This window comes from Penaeus vannamei, chromosome 15 (assembly GCF_042767895.1).
Source record: "Penaeus vannamei isolate JL-2024 chromosome 15, ASM4276789v1, whole genome shotgun sequence".
Taxonomy (NCBI): domain Eukaryota; kingdom Metazoa; phylum Arthropoda; class Malacostraca; order Decapoda; family Penaeidae; genus Penaeus; species Penaeus vannamei.
In genome coordinates this window covers 22286948-22302479 of record NC_091563.1, presented here as the reverse complement: position 1 = coordinate 22302479, position 15532 = coordinate 22286948, and the positions used below count along the sequence as shown (strand labels likewise).

General features: G+C 47.3%; 1 protein-coding gene across 1 annotated transcript in view; it reads left to right on the top strand.

The window, feature by feature from the left end:
• Positions 1–4304, top strand: part of LOC138864145 (uncharacterized) — a 10897-nt gene extending 6593 nt beyond the window's left edge. Inside the window, exons 6-7 of the mRNA XM_070130195.1 lie at positions 3902–3956; positions 4192–4304. Of these exons, the coding sequence (XP_069986296.1) occupies positions 3902–3956; positions 4192–4304 (168 nt within the window). The remainder of the gene's footprint in view (positions 1–3901; positions 3957–4191) is intronic.
• Positions 4305–15532: the final 11228 nt, after the last annotated feature.

Genomic DNA, 15532 nt, shown 5'->3' with positions numbered 1-15532 from the left:
GAGGGAAAGGGAAGGGTAGGGGAATGGAAGGGGAGTGAAAGGGGAGGGGAGGGACGGGGAAAGGGGGAAGGGAAAGGAAATGGAGGGAAGGGGAGTGTAGGGGAGGGGAGGTGAGTGGAGGGGAAGGGGAGGGGAAGAGAAGGGGAATGGAGGGGAAGGGAGAGGAGGGGAGAGGAGGGGAAGGGAAGGGCAAGGGAGGGGAGGGGATGGGAGGGGAGAGGAAAGGGGGAAGGGAAGGGAGGGAGGGGTTGGTTTGGGAAGGGGAGGGGAGGGGAGGGTAAGGGGAATGGAGGGGAAGAGGAAGGGGAATGGAGGGGAAAGAGAAGGGGAATGGAGGGGAGGGGAAGGGAGAGGAGGGGAAGGGAAGGGCAAGGGAGGGGAGGGGAGGGGAAGGGGAGGGTAAGGAAGGGGAGAGGGAGGGGAGGGGAGGGGAGGAGGGAAGGGAAGGGGAGGGAGCGGTAGTCTTAAAGGGATACTGGGTATCATCCGCGGGCAGAGAGTTAGGGGGGATGGGGGTAGGGGGAGGGGAGAAGGCGGGCATGTGGGTTAGTAGGCGGGGGGGTTGAAGGGGGAGAGTGGGGCGGTGGATAGTGAGCAGAAGAAAGGAAGAGGAGAAGGGAAGGTGAGACGAGTAGACAGAAAAAGAAGAAGAAGAGGAAGAAGAAAATAGAACTGTAACTGGATATGGGAAATAGGAAGCAAAAAGGCAGAAGCGAAAGTAGATGAAGAGACAAGGAAAAGGAATAGGAGGCAGAGTAAGTAGACGAAAGAAGGGAGAGAAGAAGCTAAAGAAGGAACATAAAAAGATACATCAAACAAAACGAATAATAATAATAATAAAAAAAGCAAAACAAGAGAAAGAAAAAGGGATTCTAAAAGATAGAAGAGGGCGAGAGAGAGCGAGAGGAGATACATCCCAGAGCTTACAGTCTATACAGGACAGAATTAGAGCGTAGAATAAAACACACAATGCATGCGAGAGCGACAGATCTGCGGCGACCAAGGGCATCGGCGGGACGGGGCGGGGCGGGAAGGGGCGGGGCGGGGAAGTTTGGGGCGGGGAGGGCGGGGCGGGGAGGTCGCTAAGTCAACGGAACGCAAGCACGCGCAAGCATGGGTCCACGGGCGTCGCACGGGCACGCAGGCACGGGAACACATATGAGCATACAGATCACGTATAAAGATAAGCTTATATATATATATATATATGTATATATATATATATATATATATATATATATATATATATATATATATATATATATATATATATATATATATATATATATATATATATATATATATATATATATATATATGTATATATATATATATATATACGTATATATATATATATATATGTATATATATATATTATATATAGATAGATATATGTACATATGTATATATATATTATATAAATATATATATATATATATATATATATATATATATACGTATATATATATATATATATATATATATGTGTGTGTGTGTGTGTGTGTGTGTGTGTGTGTGTGTGTGTGTGTGTGTGTGTGTGTGTGTGTGTGTGTGTGTGTGTGTGTGTGTGTGTGTGTGTGTGCGTGTGCACGCACACCCACTCACCCACCATCCACCCACTCACACTCGCCACTCAAAAACGCAAACAGGAGAGCTGAAGGAAGGCTCAGGATTATCGTCACGTGACCCTGTTGCTGTGGGTGTCAGGGGAATTTCAGTCATGTTCGCCTTCAGCCGCGGCGCCAAATGGAGAATTTCCTATTGCTTCTCCGCGTGGTGTGTCTCTGCGTTTTAGCCATGTGTTATAGTTGATATGTTCCGTCTCCTGTTTTGATCTCTTAGTTTTCTCTTTTCTTGGGTTTTTATGTTTTCTTTTCCATTGTTAATATTCCCCCTTTCATATCTCTGCTTTTCTTGATTCCATTTTATTCTCGATGATTATTTTTGTTCCATTTTATTCATTTATTTCCCTGACATTCTTGATAATTTTTCTTTGTGCTTCTTTCTTTCTGTTTATTATTCAGCGACCTTTCCTATTTATCCACTCGCCTTAAATAGAAGTACACAAAAAGGTATGTATACATATATATACATGTGTGTGTGAGTGTGTATACACACAGACACAGACACACGTGTGCGTATGTCCGTGTCCGCACAGTATTTACACAACTCATATACGCCTAAATATACTCAGACTAATACCGTTAGTGCAACAGCGCTGAATAAACATTCCCATGTAAACGTCAGAATATTTACAAAGTTATTTGTCACGCGTTTTCGAATGAGTTTAACATGACGCCTCTCAGTTAGCATCCGAAACGAGGAGCAAAACAGCGTCACGAGCGGCGTTTAAGCTCCATGCTTTTACAACTATTTCCTCTCCCTCGATGCCTGGGAGAATCGCAACAAAAGAGAAAGAAAGAGAGACAAAACGGGCGGTGGACCGGGGGCGGATGGGGGTGGGTGGGAGAGGGGAAGGGTAATACAGCTGTACACATAAATACAATTTCTCGTAATTGGGTGGCGCCTGCATTAAATCCACAGGGGGTTAAGCTGTCATGATGTGGTTAAGCTAATGTCAAAATGGGATTACTCTAATTATTTCGCGATCCTCTGTCACAATCAGGCGCGACCTGTGACCCACCGCTCGCTAACTCCTAAACAAGCCGAAAATAGCCATTAATCCCGTGATTAGCCAGCCCAATCCGAGGGCGCAGCCATCCAATCAATACGAAGGTGAGGCGAATTTATCCGGCTGGGCGAAAGGCGTGGAAGCGCCGAGGAAAAGAGGACGCGCGAGGCGGGAATTTTGCTCTGCCCTTTCCTTTGCTCCTGTCTCTCTCTCTCGCTTCTCTTCTGATTTTTCTTTTGCCCCTGGCTGTCTCGCTCAATTTATATATATCCCCTCAATGAAACTCGAAAAAGTAATCCATGTTATTATCTAAATCCTTATATAACATCAACATATAGTCACTTCATTTTCAAAAAGCACCATCAGGAAAAGTGCAGGAACACTGTAGTAATCAGAGCCACACGAAAAGGAAAAGTATCGGCACAAAATATCATGATCACAAATCGTAATAATTCAAGGTCCGGGGACAAGACCCGAGTGGCTCCGGTCAACCCGAGGCCGCCTGTTTATTCCGCTTCCAAATTCCCCTTGTGTGGAAAAGGATGGCTGAGTTACCGTTGACTGCGAGTGCGGGATTTGAGCCCGGGGCAGCAGATTCCCAGACGAGAACCTCAACGCTACACAGCACCGCACACCAAACGTGAAATATTATTCCAACACGAAAAAGGAAAGATAATAGTGGCGAGTAGCCTGACCCTCTCGAACCAGCCGCAAACAGGCATGGCAATTCGCCTCAAACCTCAGAGTGTTTGAATGTTCACGGAAGCAACGATATCTGCGCACCGACGCTTTTGCTTAGACTTTGTCCTGGTTAATCATCAGTAAATTCATTGTTTTGGGACTACATGAAGAGACAGACTTGCCTTTTCATTATTTTATTTAGCTCTAAAAACAATCTACTGACTCCCTTGACAACTGAATGTAGAACTTTGCCATCTTGGAATTGTCTGTCATGTACGATACGTCCATTCGCAATGCTGTGAATTGTTAAACAGCTTTACTTCATTCAGCTTTACATATTGCATGCGTACCTTGAACTTCCATTTGCCTCATCAAAATAAACTTGTTTGAAAACACATTTATTCTTTCAAACTTTTACTCATGCCCCACAAAAAAGAAAAAAAATACCGGTCGCTATTTGAATGTCCGATCTAGCAATAGATATTGATACAGAATTGAAAGTGAATATACAGAGCATATATTCCTGTATAAACTATTCATTATCTTTCCCAGACTCAACCTTTATCAATTATACACCGGACTTCATAGTTATTGGATGGCCTCTTTGTAATGTGGACGAGTCTATGCGTTTCGAATATCGAAGGTTTGGATCTTATCCAAAAGCAAGATTGATTTTTGATAAATTACTTCGAACACTGAAATGATGCCGCAAGCAAAGCAATATAAATTCCGTGATAAATATTCTAATAGACTAGAAATAATTGCAAAAAAAATCATTGTGAATTTGTTTTAATGACGAGGACCTGGACGTTTACCAAGTCAAGGGTTATCATATATAGTACACATTGTTTAATACACCCTTTCTGCATCCCCTCCAGCACCCCCCCTCGCCGCACTCCACTCGCGTGCAATAACTCCCTCTCCTGGATTCCTTCGAGTGGCCAATGAGCGCGTGCGAATGGCGGGCAAGAGCTCTTCGGCGTGTCACTAGGAGATTACCGAAGACTTAACATGACTTGACGTGACTAAACTTAAAGAGTCTTGGAAGAAGTTCAAGAAAGTGTTGGAAGATATTATTATTCCTGTTTTTTTCTTTCTTTTTTATTCTGCACCATGTTCTCCTTATCTGGAGAGGTTTAGAAATATTTATTTTCTAATGTTCGTGGATGTGTTTGTCCCTTCGAGAAACTCATGTGTTCAAAATTCGTTCTTCGAATGATCGTTCAGTGTTCAGGATTTGTTCTCCAAATACTTCTTCGCTGTTAAAGGTTTGCTCTTCGTGTATTAAAAAATCTGTTACTCGCGTGTCTCAGAAGTGTTCAAGACTTGCTATCCTTGCGTTTCGAAAAAGGGAAAGATTTGCTTTACATATATGTAATATTTAGGGGCTCAAATTTTCAAAGTAGTCTTCAAACGTCCATTATGTGTTGTTCAAAAGTCCAGGCCTTGTTACTCCTCAGATGTTCAAAGACTGTTCAACCATCAAAAGTCCCTTTGCCTCTGGCCTTCCTTTATCCAGCATTAAGTTCAATGAAAGTTCAACACAAAGGCATCGGATCGCTTTTCACCAATGGGATTCGGTCTTGGGTCGTGCTTAGAATCAGGCCAGGGAGGTCTCTCTCTCTCTCTCTGTCTCTCTCTCTCTCTGCCTCTTTCTCTCCTTTCCTCCTCCTCTCTCCCTCTCTTTTTATTCACCGATATACATAAAAGCAAGAACAAAAGATACACAAAGATGAATAGAAAGAAGGAAGAATCACAAGGATTTTTTCTTCAAAGTCATTGTTTGAAATACCTCATATTTCAGCAAAATAAACTTACCTTCATGTAAAGCATGTGGACTCGATCTGTCTTTATTTGCTTATTCATTAACTCATCAAATCAGTCATCATAAATCCAATCTTCTTTACCATTCCTGCTTTTATGCACGTAAAAAAATACCAAAAATGTAGCTATCATATCATCATTATTATTATTTTCATTATCATTATCACTGTTGTTGTTGCTATTATCATTATTATTACCATTATTATTGTTATTATCATTATCATTAGTATTGCCATTATTTTTATCATCATCATTAGTATTACCATTATTATTATCATTATCATTTTTATTACTGTTATTATTATTATCATTATCATTATCATTAATCATTGTAATTACTGTCATTATTATCATTGTTACCATTATTATTGTTTTATCGCTATTATAATTATTATCATTGTTATTATCATCATTAATACTATTATTATTATTGCTATCATTATCATCACAATTCATGTTATTATCATTATTATCATTGTCAATATCATCATTGTTAATATCATCATTATTAACAGTATTACTATTATCATTACTATTGTTATCATTATTGACATTTCTACCGTTATCATTTATTATTTTTATCATTATTACCATTATGATTATTTTTACTAATATTATTATCATCATTATTATTGTTGCGATCAGTATTGCCTCAACAGGTAAAAGATGTGTTGGCTCTAATTGTAAAGATGTATGGGCCCCACTGGAAACGTTTCCAACGTATTTTTTGAAGGAATATCAATATGACAAAATTTGGTTTTATAACAAAAAGAGTAAACTATAATGACTATCCAAGAACGATTTGTTGTTAAAATGTTAACAATTCAGTTGGGGAAAAGTAATAAGTTGGGATATCGTTACGGTCTTGTCAGACGGTGTCCTGCTCTCGCCCAAACACAGGTAAGTGCTAAGTACTAAAATTTTGTTTTACCCAAGAACTGAAGGTTGAAATGTTTCATAAGCGAATGAACGTAATTATGGAATCCCTGCTGACTGAATTGCTCTCGCCCCGGACACAGAGTACTTGATAAAAAGACACACGCCATGATGCCTGCCTTGTTGTTAGGAAATATATTATTATTATTATTATTATTATTATTATTATTATTATTTTGCTTGTGGATACAGCAACGGAATTTGTCGAAGGAGAGAGTTCAAACAGTATCAAGGAGTAGACTGAGAATGGAAAATCATGAAGGTAGAACTGGGGCGAGTGTCTCGATTTCATCTCGTTTATTTTTATTGTGGTTAGAGTAGTGATTGATTTATGGTTAGTAAGAAAAGGGAGGGTGTAGAGTGAACCTTATGTTACGTAACACAGACAGATTCACGTGTAAGTGCCTCACACAACCCACCCTGTATGGCAGGATGCTGCACTTCTTTAACTGCCTGTCCCACGGGGTTCGGTGAGCAGCCTTTGACGAGTGTATTCGCACTCAGGGCACTAAATGAAGTTGGTGGGGTGAAGGACAAACAGGTAGCAATCCACGGTTTATTTACAGGAACTAGTCACTTATATCCAAGGAAATGCGGTCACCTCACACATGCGCACAACTTGATCACCTTATTCCGTCTCTGTGTCCTCCTCAGAGAGAGCAGCACAATCTAGATCGCAGCTACCGTCACGGACCGTCCTCGCTCTACCAGATCTCTTCTCGAACAGCCCGCCACTCCCCTCTCGGAGCCAATCACGACGCCGGATTCTCGTCCCGCCTTGCAGGCAGCCAATCACGCAACGGCGCGTTTTTGGCGGGCTTTTCGGCGCCCCGAGCATACACATATTTTGGCGGGCTTTTCATCGCCACGAACACAAACACGCGTACATTATTATAGTACACTTTTTGTAACACTTACATATGAATGAAGTTAAGCTATGAAAACGAATGCTTTTGTTTTGTGTTCACCGCCCGTATTTATTATTTTCAATAAATCTCATTCTTCCCCAAATACATGATCTGATGACTTGGAAAACCTGTTCTCTTGTCATGCTTCTTGGAGTGAATACGTGTACTAGTAAGTATAAATGAAGTGTCATGAATACCCACAAGAGCTAAGATGATTTGATGACTTTGACAAGCTGTTGTTCTCTATTTTAAATGCTTGTAGAAATAAATAATAAAACATAGCCTCATCAGTTTTAATTTTTGCCTGAATGCCTAACAGGACTTTTCATTCTTGTGGCCTCAGCAGCAGAGTGCAATCCCTGTTTCTATCTTTATAATGTTTATTGTCAAGATTTACATTGTAATATGCCAAATGGTTATCAATTATTTGTCTGTAGAATAAGATGCTAAAGGTAAAAAACGTCTCTATGACTGCCTGGCACACACTCCACTGAGGAATTCATTTAATCCATGCCACGAGCCTTAAGACCGGTAAGTCATGCTACCTATATTAAAATTGATATTGACAAGATTAGCATTAGTTAACTTACTAAGAATAGATAATAATTTGTGTATGAAAATTTCTTGTACAACATTATCATTATTATTATCAACATTAGTATTATTGTTATTATCATTATCATCATCATTACTTTTAATGATATTATTTCCATAATTTGTATTATTTCTATCAATATCATCATATAAATTATTAACATTATCATTATCATTATTAGTATTAGTAGTGTTATTATCATTATAATTATCAATATTCATATTCTCGCTATTATTATTACTATTAGTATCATCATTTCTATCATTATCATTATTATTATTATCACCATCACCATCATCACCATTATCAGTATTATGATTATCAGTATCATTATTATTATTATTTCTTTAATTATTATTGTTGTTATTATTATCAGTATCATCCTTATAATCTTTATTAGTATCAGCATTATTATCATTATTGTTATCATTTTTATTATTATCATTGTTATCATAATTATTATTAAGGTATTATTATTATCATTATTATTACTATTATCATTATCGTTATTCTTTTTATTATCATCATTATCATCATCATCAATACTGCGGCGACTTACATCCCAACTGCCATTCAACCTGAAAATGGCAACGAATCTCCCAGAAAAAAAAACATATTTCCGATGTGGCAGCACGAGGGGCCAGATCCTGATTACGAAATGCACATCAGCCTTTTTAGATATCGGACGCTTCAGAATACAGAAATACATGGAATATGTTGTTTTTGCGACCTCCCTCGCAGACAGCTGTCATTATTATCTCCATTAGATAACGAGACATTAAATTGTGAAGCGAAAATGTCGGTGCTGCCAGTGGTTCGCCCGTTCGTAAATATCAATTAACGCAAATAATTGGGAGAGAACCCTGGAGGTTTTCGCTCTTTCGAGCTCTTTCTCTAGTTCATTCTCTTCTCTTTCTGTGCGTTTGTATTTCCGTATTTATTCTTCCCTCTCTGCTTCTCGGTTTGTTTCTGTCTATTTTTTACTAGATGAATCTTACTCTCCCCCCCTCTCTCTCTCCTCTTCCATATTCTCCCTCTTATTCTATGCATTTTCGTCCCCATCTACTCTCTCCTCTCCCTCTCTCTCTCTTCGTTTTCCCTTCCCTCTCCCTCTGTTTTGTCTCTACTCCTGTGCATTCTCCCTCTTTTTCTCTCATTTTCCTTACCAGTCTCTTTCTCGCTCCCTCTGCTTCTTCTTTCTTTTTCCCTTCATCTCTCTCTACCCCTCTCCTTCTCTCCCTTTCCCAGCCTCCGTCCATCTTCCCCTCCCCTTCTCCCTCTGGGCATCAAACCTCTTCTCCTCTTATGCATAATGCAACGCCTTGAGAAGACGAAATGATGAAATCGCCCTTTTGCAAAACTCGTGAAATCCTCAGGACAAACAGAACATCCACGCACACATTTTCACACACATACACGCACACAGAAGTACAGATACAAAGATAAACACACACTCACACACACACATATATGCATACATGCATACATGTATCCATGTATCCATCCATCCATCTATCCATCTATAAACACACACACAACTTTCGCTCACCTACCCTTACACACAACACACCCACGCCCATACGCAACTGAAGAACATACGCGGACATAAAAGTTCCCCGACGACTGAACTGAGTTTCAAGTTCCAGTGCGTCGAGACCCCGGTGGCTAAGCCCCTGAGGCCGTGACTTCCCGCTGCCTCTGAGGTGGAGAACAAAGCCTTCTTGGCGAGGGAAATGTGTCTGTGGCGAGCGGGAGGCAGTCCGGGGGAGGGGCGGGCGGCTGTAGGGGGCGGGGAGGGGAAGTAATGGGGAGGGGAAATGGTGGGGGAGGGAGGGGAGGGAAGGTCGGGGGAGGAGAGAAAATGTTGGAGAGGGGAGAGGACGTGCTGGAGTGGAAAGATTAAGTACTGGGAAGGGGAGAGGAGGAAGAGGCATGGGAGGCGGTGTCGGGGGCGGAGGGGAGGCGGTGGGGAGGAGCGAATGGCTGTTGGGGACGTAGAAAGGAGAGGAAGTATTGCGAGGGGAGGGAAAGGGCAGAGAAGGGGGGAGGAAGTGCTGTGAAGGAGGACGAAGTACTGGGGAGGGGAGGGAGAATGACATTGGTGGCAGGGGAAGGGAAGCACTAGGGAGGGTAGGTGGGCGGATGTGGGTTGGCGGGGATGGGAAAAGAGCTGGGTGGTGGTTTGGGGGGAGGGGGCTGCGGGGAGAGGATAGGAGTGGAAATACGAAGGACGGGACTGCCTTGGGGAGGGGAGGCTGGATCTGGGCGAGGGAGAGGCTGCGGGGAGGAACTAGAAGGGGCGGGCGACGAGCGAGGAGAGGGAGGGGAGAAAACTTAGGTGGGGGACTTAGAAAGGAGAAGAGTAGAGATAATGGGTGAAGGAGAGTCTGATTTACAGGGGAGGGAGAGGGGAAAGGGTCAACCCTGGGGAAGGCAGGGTTTGGCAGAGGGAAGGGGGAAACGATGGAAGTATGGGGAGGAGAGGGGGGGGGGAGATTCAAGGGGATAGTTAAGTGTGGTGAAGCGACGCATCATCAGCCGTACGAGACAATGAGGAAAGACCGTAGTGAGGTGTGTGAGGCGACGAATAGTCAGCTGCGCGAGGCAAGGAGGTGACGAAATATCCTTACATGGGACAATGAGGCAAGATGGTAGTGAGGCAATGGTGACGAATTATCAGTGAGGCAAAATGATAGTGAAGCGCTATATAGGATGAGTATGAGAGTGAGGGAAAGAATTCTCAGGCGGTGAGGATGTATGAGGAAATGAGAATGTGAAAGAAGGGGTAGAAGAGGGGAGGGGAATAAGAAGAAAGGGTAAAAACAAAACAAAACAAAACAAAACAAAAAACAGTGATACAAAAGAAAAAGAAAAGAGACAAGAAGGAAACGAAATAATGAATGATAAGAAGCAGTATGAGAAAGAGATAAGAAATAAAATACAAAACAGGAAAAGAAAGAGAAAGTAATAACAGGCAAAGGAAGAACAAAAAATACGACATCGAGAAAGAAGAGGAAAACGAAGCAGACGAAGAAAAGGAAGAATAAGAATATGAAGAAAAGAAGTAGAGGAGAAAGAAGTCGATAATAATAATGATAATAACAAAAATAATGATAATAACAATAATAATGATAATAACAAAAATGAAAATGATAATAATACTGATGAAGATAAGCTTAAGAAAAGTAATGATAGTGATAATGATAGCAAAAATAGTGATGATGGATATGGATAATAATAGTAATAATAATAATAATAAAAGCAATGAGCGCCCAAGAAGACAAGAAAGAAAGAAAGAAAGAAAGAAGAAGAAGAAGAAGAAGAAGAAGAAAATAGCGAGAAGGGGAAACCTAAAGTGCGAATTCCACAAATCAGACAAACTCGAGGCCTTGGTCAACGGGCGCGAATCCCCCCCCCTGGTGTAGGTGATGTTGGAGAGGACGCTGTTAGATTATGCCTCCCTCCTTCTCCTCCTCCTCGTCCTTCTACTTCCTCTCCTCCTCCATCATCATCATCATCATCTTCTTCTTCTTCTTCTTCTTTTTCTTCTTCTTCTTCATCATCATCATCTTCTTCTTCATCTTCTCCTCCTCCTCCCCTTCTACTCTCCTCCTTTGTCTACTCTCCCCCTCCAATTCCTCCTCTTCCTTCTATTCTCCTCGTCCTTTCTCCCCTCCTTCTTCTCCTCCTCCCCCTCCTTCTACTTTCTTCCTACTCTCCCCTAATCCTCCTCCGTGTCAAAATCGTAAATTGGAAAGGTTTTATTAAGAATTTTAGATAATCAGACATAGATAATGTCGAATAGAACACTTTTAGATTATTGTCCTCCCCCTCACTTGTCTCTCCCCCCCCACACACCTGTCCTTGCCCTCTCCCCCCCACCTGTCTCTCTCCCTATCCTCTCCCCCCACCTATCTCTCTCCCTGTCCTCCCCCCCCACCTGTCTCTCTCCCTGTCCTCTCCCCCCCCCATCTGTCTCTCTCCGTGTCCTCTCCCCCCCACCTGTCTCTCTCCCTGTCCTCTCCCCCCCATCTGTCTCTCTCCCTGTCCTCTCCCCCCACCTATCTCTCTCCCTGTCCTCTCCCCCACCTGTCTCTCTCCCTGTCCTCTCCCCCCAACTGTCTCTCTCCCTCTCCTCTCCCCCCCACCTGTCTCTCTCCCTGTCCTCCCCCCCCCCCCACCTGTCTCTCTCCCTGTCCTCTCCCCCCCCCATCTGTCTCTCTCCGTGTCCTCTCCCCCCCACCTGTCTCTCTCCCTCTCCTTTCCCCCCCCACCTGTCTCTCTCCCTGTCCTCCCCCCTCCACCTGTCTCTCCCCCCCCACCTGTCTCTCCCCCCCACCTGTCTCTCCCCCCCACCTGTCTCTCCCCCCCACCTGTCTCCCCCCCCACCTGTCTCTCTCCCTGTCCTCTCCCCCCCACCTGTCTCTCTCCCTGTCCTCTCCCCCCCACCTGTCTCTCTCCCTGTCCTCTCCCCCCCACCTGTCTCTCTCCCTGTCCTCTCCCCCCCACCTGTCTCTCTCCCTGTCCTCCCCCCCACCTGTCTGTCTCCCTGTCCTCTCCCCTCCCACCTGTCTCTCTCCCTTTCCTCTCCTCCCCACCTGTCTCTCTCCCTGTCCTCTCCCCCACCTGTCTCTCTCCCTGTCCTCTCCCCCCCCCAACCTGTCTCTCTCTCCCTGTCCTCTCCCCCCCACCTGTCTCTCTCCCTGTCCTCCCCCCACCTGTCTCTCCCCCTGTTTCCCCCCCCCCCACACACCTGTCTCTCCCGCCCTCCTGTCTCTCTCCCTGTCCTCTCCCCCCTACCTGTCTCTCTCCCTGTCCTCCCCCCCACCTGTCTCTCTCCCTGTCCTCTCCCCCCACCTGCCTCTCTCCCTGTCCTCTCCCCCCACCTGTCTCTCTCCCTGCTCTCTCCCCCCACCTGCCTCTCGCCCTGTCCTCTCCCCCCACCTGTCTCTCTCCCTGTCCTCCCCCTCACACCTGTCTCTCTCCCTGTCCTCTCCCCCCCCACCTGCCTCTCGCCCTGTCCTCCCCCCCACCTGCCTCTCTCTCTGTCCTCTCCCCCCACCTGTCTCTCTCCCTGTCCTCTCCCCCCACCTGCCTCTCGCCCTGTCCTCTCCCCCCACCTGTCTCTCTCCATGTCGTTCCCCCCACCTGCCTCTCTCCCTGTCCTCTCCCCCCCACCTGCCTCTCGCCCTGTCCTCTCCCCCCACCTTTCTCTCTCCCTGTCGTTCCCCCCACCTGTCTCTCTCCCTATCCTCCCCCCCACACCTGTCTCTCTCCCTGTCCTCACCCCCCACCTGTCTCTCTCTCTGTCCTCTCCCCCCCACCTGTCTCTCTCCCTGTCCTCTCCCCCCACCTGCCTCTCTCCCTGTCCTCTCCCTCACCTGTCTCTCTCCCTGTCCTCTCCCCCCCACTTGTCTCTCTCTCTGTCCTCTCCCCCCACCTGCCTCTCTCCCTGTCCTCTCCCCCCCACCTGTCTCTCTCCCTGTCCTCTCCCCCCCACCTATCTCTCTCCCTGTCCTCTCCCCCCACCTGCCTCTCTCCCTGTCCTCTCCCCCACCTGTCTCTCTCCCTGTCCTCTCCCCCCCACCTGTCTCTCTCCCTGTCCTCTCCCCCCACCTGTCTCTCCCCCCACCTGTCTCTCCCCCCCCCTGTCTCTCCCCCCACCTGTCTCTCCCCCCCACCTGTCTCTCTCCCTGTCCTCTCCCCCCCACCTGTCTCTCTACCTGTCCTCTCCCCCCCACCTGTCTCTCTCTCTGTCCTCTCCCCCCACCTGCCTCTCTCCCTGTCCTCTCCCCCCACCTGTCTCTCTCCCTGTCCTCTCCCCCCCACCTATCTCTCTCCCTGTCCTCTCCCCCCACCTGCCTCTCTCCCTGTCCTCTCCCCCACCTGTCTCTCTCCCTGTCCTCTCCCCCCACCTGTCTCTCTCCCTGTCCTCCCCCCCCACCTGTCTTCCCCCCCCCACCCACCTGTCTCTCCCCCCCACCTGTCTCTCCCCCCCACCTGTCTCTCTCCCTGTCCTCTCCCCCCCACCTGTCTCTCTACCTGTCCTCTCCCCCCCACCTGTCTCTCTCCCTGTCCTCTCCCCCCCCACCTGTCTCTCTCCCTGTCCTCCCCCCACCTGTCTGTCTCCCTGTCCTCTCCCCCCCACCTGTCTCTCTCCCTGTCCTCTCCCCCCCACCAGTCTCTCTCCCTGTCCTCTCCCCCACCTGTCTCTCTCCCTGTCCTCTCCCCCCCACCTGTCTCTCTCCCTGTCCTCTCCCCCACCTGTCTCTCTCCCTGTCCTCTCCCTCCCCACCTGTCTCTCTCCCTGTCCTCTCCCCCCCACCTGTCTCTCTCCCTGTCCTCTCCCCCCACCTGTCTCTCTCCCTGTCCTCTCCCCCCTACCTGTCTCTCTCCCTGTCCTCTCCCCCCCCTACCTGTCTCTCTCCCTGTCCTCACCCCCCACCTGTCTCTCTCCCTGTTCCCCCCCCCCCACACTGTCTCTCCCCCCCCCTCCTGTCTCTCTCCCTGTCCTCTCCCCCCCCACCTGTCTCTCTCCCTGTCCTCTCCCCCCCACCTGTCTCTCTCCCTGTCCTCCCCCCCACCTGTCTCTCTCCCTGTCCTCTCCCCCCCACCTATCTCTCTGCCTGTCCTCTCCCCCCCACCTGTCTCTCTCCCTGTCCTCTCCCCCCCACCTGTCTCTCTCCCTGTCCTCACCCCCCACCTGTCTCTCTCCGTGACCTCTCCCCCCCCATCTGTGTCTCTCCCTGTCCTCCCCCCCCACACCTGTCTCTCTCCCTGTCCTCCCCCCCCCACACCTGTCTCTCTCCCTGTCCTCTCCCCCCTACCTGTCTCTCTCCCTATCCTCTCCCCACCACCTGTCTCTCTCCCTGTCCTCTCCCCCCCCCACCTGTCTCTCTCCCTGTCCTCTCCCCCCCACCTGTCTCTCTCCCTGTCTTCCCCCCCACCTGTCTCTCTCTCTGTGTCCTCTCCCCCCCACCTGTCTCTCTCCCTGTCCTCTCCCCCCACCTGTCTCTCTCCCTGTCCTCTCCCCCCACCTGTCTCTCTCCCTGTCTTCCCCCCCCACCTGTCTCTCTCTCTGTGTCCTCTCCCCCCCACCTGTCTCTCTCCCTGTCCTCTCCCCCCACCTGTCTCTCTCCCTGTCCTCTCCCCCCCCCATCTGTCTCTCTCCCTGTCCTCCCCCCCCCCCCCACCTGTCTCTCTCCCCCCACCTGGCTCTCTCCCTGTCCTCTCCCCCCCCCTCCTTTCTCTCCTCCCTGTCCCCCCCCACCTGTCTCTCTCCCCCCCCACCTGTCTCTCTCCCTGTCCTCCCCCCCACCTGTCTCTCTCCCTGTCCTCTCCCCCACCTGTCTCTCTCCCTGTCCTCTCCCCCCCACCTGTCTCTCTCCCTGTCCTCTCCCCCCCCACCTGCCTCTCTCACTGTCCTCTCCCCCCCACCTGGCTCTCTCCCTGTCCTCATCCCCCCCCCCACACCTGTCTCTCTCCCTGTCCGCTCCCCCCACCTGTCTCTCTCCCTGTCCTCTCCCCCCCCCCCCCACCTGTCTCTCTCCCTGTCCTCTCCCCCACCCCACCTGTCTCTCTCTCTGTCCTCTCCCTCCCACCTGTCTATCTCCCTGTCCACCCCCCCCTAACATGCCGAGACAGCGAAAAAAAGGGCTTAAAGAAATCTGATTGTATGTCTTCTTCAAAACATCAGACAAGCAAGTGTGATTAGTGTAGCATGGAACAATATAAGAATATTCCATTCTAATTGGGAAGATTTTTGTTTGAAAAAATATCGTCATTCCTTTGCCCTGTTTATCTCATTTGTCTTCTATTATTTTTGATGAAATATTTTTGGTTGTTGTTATCATCCAGTGGGTGATTAAATCCTATAATTACACCTTATAGAAACTGTTTAAGGCAAAATTGCTCAAAGAAAAGGCAAAAATTAATAACACGAATTAATAAATTTTA